The 5,561-nt window shown below is 44.8% G+C and overlaps 1 protein-coding gene across 1 annotated transcript in view; it reads right to left on the bottom strand.

Moving 5' to 3' along the window:
• tmem276b (transmembrane protein 276b) overlaps positions 1-5,561 on the bottom strand; it is a 27,289-nt gene that overhangs the window by 5,146 nt on the left and 16,582 nt on the right. Inside the window, exon 2 of the mRNA XM_037695359.1 lies at positions 3,277-3,390. Within this exon, the coding sequence (XP_037551287.1) occupies positions 3,277-3,390 (114 nt within the window). The remainder of the gene's footprint in view (positions 1-3,276; positions 3,391-5,561) is intronic.

Genomic DNA, 5,561 nt, shown 5'->3' with positions numbered 1-5,561 from the left:
CCCCCCCCCCCACACACACACACACACACACACACAGTGTACCCTAAGGAACATGGTCAAATACCTTCTCCAAGTCCACAAAACACATCAAGACTGGATGGGAACACTCCCATGACCCCTTAAGGACCCTAGTGAGGGTAAAGAGCTAATCCAGTGTTTCACAGCCAGGACAGAACCCACAAAGTTCCTCCTGGATCTGAAGTTTGACTAAAGATCAGACTCACTTCTCCAGTACCCCTGAATAGACCTTACCAGGGAGGCTAAGAAGAATGATGCCCCTATAATTGGAGCACAACTTCCAGTCCCACTTATTGAAGAGGGGAACCACCACCCCAGTCTACTAATCCAGTGGCACTGCCCCCGATGTCAATGCAACGTTACAGAGGCGTGTCAACCAATACAGCCCCACAACATCCAGAGCCTTAAGGAAATCATGGTGAATCTGATCCACTCCCAGAGCCTTGCCGCTGTGGAACTTTTTAACTACCTCAGCAACTTCAGCTACAGTTATGGACAAACCAACCTCAAAGTCCCCTGACTCAGCTTCCTCAATGGAAGAAGTGCTAGTAGGATTGAGAATATCTGAAAAGTATTACTTCTGCCTCCAAATGACATCACTGGTTGAGGTCAACTTCACTGAACACAGTATTAGTAATGTACTGCTTTCCCCTCCTCAGCCATCTGACGGTTTGCCAGAATCTCCTCAGAGCTGACCAAGAGTCTCTATCCAAGGTCTCACCAAACTCCTCCCACATCCGCACTTTGGCCTCATCAACAGCCAAGGCTGCAGAACGTTTAGCCCTCCTGTACTCCTCAGCTGCCTCCAGAGTCCCACCAGCCAACAAGGCCCGATAGGACGCCTTCTTTAGCTTGACAGCCTTCCTAACCTGGGGTGTCCCCCACCGAGAACAATGATGGCCACCACAAGAAGCACCAACAACCTTGCGGCCAGAGCTCAAGGTAACCACTTCAACAACTGAATCACGGAACATGGCCTGCTCAGTCTCGATGTCCCCTGCCTCAGCTGGGATGCAGTTAAAGCTCTGCTGGAGGTGTGAGTTGAAGATCTCTCTGAAGGTTTCTTCTGCCAGGTGTTCCCAGCAAACCCTTACTACACATTGAGGTCTACCGGGCCTGTCCAGTATCTTCCCTCATCATCTGATCCAACTCACTACCTGGTGGTGATAGGTTGACAGCTCAGCTCCTCTATTCACCCACGTGTCCAAAACTAATGGCCGCAAATCAGATGACATGACTACAAAGTCAATCATCGATCTACGACCTAGGGCGTCCTGGTGCCAAGTGCACTTATGGACACCCATATTTTTGAACATGGTGTTTGGGATGAACAAACTATGACTAGCACAGAAGTCCAACAACATAATACCACAGTTCAGATAAGAGAAACTGTTCCTCCCAGTCACACCCCTCCAGGTCACACTGTCATTACCCTCATGAGCATTGAAGTCTCCCAGCAGAATAAAGGAGTCCCTAGTTGGCGCACCTTCCAGCACCCTTGTCAAGGTCTCCAAGAAGGCCAGATACTCCAAACTGCCATTCGGTGCATAGGCACAAACCACAGTCAGAGCTCATCCCCCCACCCAAGGGGCAAGGAAGCCACCCTCTCCTCTACCGAGGAAAACTCGAACACACAGGCACCAAGTTGTGGGGCTACAAGTAGACCCACACCAGTTTGGCTCCTCTCACCATGGGCAACTCCAGAGTGGAATAAGGTCCAGCCCCTCTCAAGGAGATTGGTTTCAGAGCCCATACTGTGCATCGAGGTGAGCTCAACTATATCTAGTTGGTACCTGTCAACCTCATGCACAAGTTCAGACTCCTTCCCCGCCAGAGTGGTTACGTTCCATGTTCCAAGAGCAGCTTTGCTAATCCAGGGTAAGAGTGCCTAGGCTCCTGCCTTCAGCCACTGCCCATAGCATCATGCCCCCAACTTTTATGGCCCCACCTGAAGGTGGTGGGTCCACAGGAAGGCAAATCCATGCTGATCCTTCAGGCTGAGTCCGAGTGGGCCCTATGGGTAGAGACCATGTCACCAGGCACTCACCATTCAGCACCTCCCCAAGGCCTTGCTCCATGGTGGGGCCCCGGTAACCCACATCTGGGCAAGGGACACTGAGTTCCTTGATTTGTGTTCTCCATTCAAAGTCTTCTGAACTGCTCTTTGTCTGGCCTGTCACCTAGAACCAATCTGCCCTGGAAAACCCTACCAGGGGCAAATATAATTGCCCCAAGACAGCATAGCTCCTAGGATCTTTCAGGCACACAAAGTTCTCCACCACAATAAGGTGGCACTTCAAGAAGTAGAATAATAATATTAATATATTATTGTTATATAATAATAATAATAATAATAATAATAATAATAGTAATAATAATAATAATAATAATAATGATAATAATAATAATAATTTATCTAAAAAAGTTAAGTCTGGTCCTCTGCTGTTCAGTGTCAGGAGGACTGTGGTCTTACATCGGGGAAACTAAATAGCCACTGGCCAAAAGGATGGCCCAGCACAGAAGAGCAACATCATCAGGCCAGGACTCTGCGGTCTACACTCATCTCCAGGTCAGAGGTCACTCTTTCAGGGATGAAGATGTTCACATCCTGGACAGAGAGGAACGATGGTTTGAGAGAGGAGTAAAGGAGGCCATCTTTGTGAAAAGAAACCGTCCATCATTAAACAGGGGTGGAGCCTCCGGGTTCATCTGTCCCCCTCTTACAATGCTGTGATTGCTAGTATCACTCAGCCCTCTGTGAACAGTAAACAGCCATCAGGTACTAATGATCCATTGTTAGGCTGATGGTCCTTCTTGAGCATGTGATCAGCTGGTTCTGGTTGTCAGCAGCAAACTGGTTGATCCACTCTGAGAAGGCGCTATTTAAGAGACTGAGCTGAATACAGCTCCTCAGACTGAGGAAGTCTCTCGGATGAGAGACGAAACGTTTCTATGTTTTTTTTGTTTGTTTGTTTTTTTGTTTTGTTTTTGAATGTCCAGAGGACCAGATTTTTTTAGATTTTTCTACCTGGATTATTGAGCATGCATCAGGAAATAAAAATAATTGCTATTATTATTATTATTATTATTATTATTATTATTATAACAATTAAAAAAAAAATAACTGGAGCTGAATGCTTTTTAGTCTCTGTTTTTATTTGTTGCCTTTTCATAAATACAGTAAAAAAAAAAAAAGACAAAGAAAGATTTAAAAAGCTGTGTTTTAGTGAAACGTGTCACAAACCCTTTCAGACTTACGGAGTGCATGCCACTCGTCCTGTCGAATAGTCTTTGTGATGTTGACGGGTAAATTTCGTGGTAGGACGGATGAGGAATAGTGATACTTGACAGGGGTACACCTTTGAATTATTCCTGGAGAAGACAAAATGGCAAGAATTAAAGTTAGAACCAGAGGAAGAAGGTTATCAAAAATATAAAGTGGCAAAAATGGAAGTTTTGGTTTTCTTCTGGGACCATAGAGAAATGACAGCAAGCTTCTTATTTGCTTTCCACCTTCACAAATGTTATTTTTCAAGCTGGCCTTCGTAAACTTGTTCATTTTGCTCCAATGCAGGTTGGATTAATTAAATGGGGATTAAGAAAGAACACCACTGAATGCCTCAGAATTAATGTTACAATCTAAAGTGAATTTTTCTGCTTTGCCTTTTGAAACCCAACTCTTGACTCCAGCTACAATTCGTTCGGTCATCTTCTGACAGTTTTGTTCAAGACTTCAGCTCTGTTACATTTTTGGTTTATTTAAAGCCTTTTTTTTTTCTTGGTTGAATTTTCTAAGCTTTAAAACTATATGTATTTGTTTATGACATTCAGCAGTAACCTTTATATCTAAAAAAGTTAAGACAGGTCATCTGGACACGGAAGAGCTGACAGAGTCAGAGATTCTTTATTGTCGTTCCACCAAATGTTGAACATGTGGTGGAACGACAATATGTCCACAGGGTCCCAGTTACATCCAACAATAAAATGTAAAAGAAAAACAGTAATAACATCTAAGATATGAACTAAGAAAAACATCAAGTAAATATACACTAAGCAATAATAGCATAAAAACATTACGTTGAACAGCAGCACAAACTTGAGTCTGTGTGAGCACATGAATGAACACAGCAACATGAAACAGATCAGCAGCAACATGAAACAGATCAGCAGCAACACAAAACAGATCAGCAGCAACATGAAACAGATCAGCAGCAACATGAAACAGATCAGTAGCAACACAAAACAGATCAGCAGCAACATGAAACAGATCAGCAGCAACATGAAACAGATCAGCAGCAACACAAAACAGATCAGCAGCAACACGAAACAGATCAGCAGCAACATGAAACAGATCAGCAGCAACATGAAACAGATCAGCAGCAACACAAAACAGATCAGCAGAAACATGAAACAGATCAGCAGCAACATGATGTGATTGTTTTTACAGTGAATATTCTGGTTAGAGAATCATGAGTCTAACAGCCTCAGGGTAGAAGCTGTTCCTCAGTCTAGTGGTTCTACACTTAATGCTCCTCAACCTCCTTCCTGAGGGGAGTGGGGCAAAAAGTGTGTGTGCTGGGTGAGTGTGGTCCTTCATGATGCAGGTGGCCCTCTTCCTGCATCTGGAGGTGTAGATGTCTGTGATGGTGGGGAGACTGACTCCAACATCTTCTGTGCAGCCTTCACCACTCTCTGCAAAGCTTTTCTTTCTGCAGCTGTGCAGCCTCCATGCCACACGTTGATGCTGGAGCACAGGATGCTCTCCACTGCACACCTGTAGAAGGAGGTGAGGACTGAGCTTCCAGACCAGCTCGTCTCAGCCGTCTGAGGAAGTAGAGTCTCTGATGAGCTTTCTTCATCAGGCTGGTGGTGTTGTTGCTCCAGCTGAGGTTGTTGTTCATGTGTACACCCAAGTACTTGTAGCTGGAGACCACTTCCACCACAGATCCTTCATTATTCTGAAGTCTCTCTGTCTTACCACAGACACTTCATCATCTCTTCTGAGGCGCCCGCTCTCAGACGAAGTAAATCCACCTTGTTGTCCAACGAGCGGACGTTCGACAGAAAGAGAGACGGCATCGGGAGTTTACCGGCTTTAGCGTTAGCTCGTAGCCTCACCATAACCCTCGCCTGGCGTCCGCTCTTCTTAAGCGGGGAGCAGCACTTCCTCTTCTGCCCGCTGGAATGCCTCTGCCACAGTTTCCATGTAGATGACTTTAAGATCTGCATTCTGCCGAGCATAGTTTTGAGTTTGTTGCTAATTTCTGCTATATTTTGTGGCAAATCCGCTCCAATTCTCATCACTTCGGTTCGGCTATAGTTCACATGCATAAACCGTGCGGCGTCAGGCACAGAGTCAATATCAAATCTTCTAAAAACTGGGATGGTACCGGGAGCCTGTGAAGCTGCAACTGCTCTGAGCGCAGCCATCATGGCAAAACTCCTCAGACTGAAGAAGTCTTACGGACAAAAGATGAAACATTTTATTTATTTATTTATTTATTTATTTATTTATTTATTTATTTATTTATTTATTTATTTAT

This window comes from Nematolebias whitei, chromosome 2 (assembly GCF_014905685.2).
Source record: "Nematolebias whitei isolate Nwh7 chromosome 2, NemWhi1, whole genome shotgun sequence".
Lineage (NCBI taxonomy): Eukaryota > Metazoa > Chordata > Actinopteri > Cyprinodontiformes > Rivulidae > Nematolebias > Nematolebias whitei.
The sequence above is the reverse complement of the archived record's forward strand: the minus strand, read 5'-3'. Positions and strand labels throughout refer to the sequence as shown.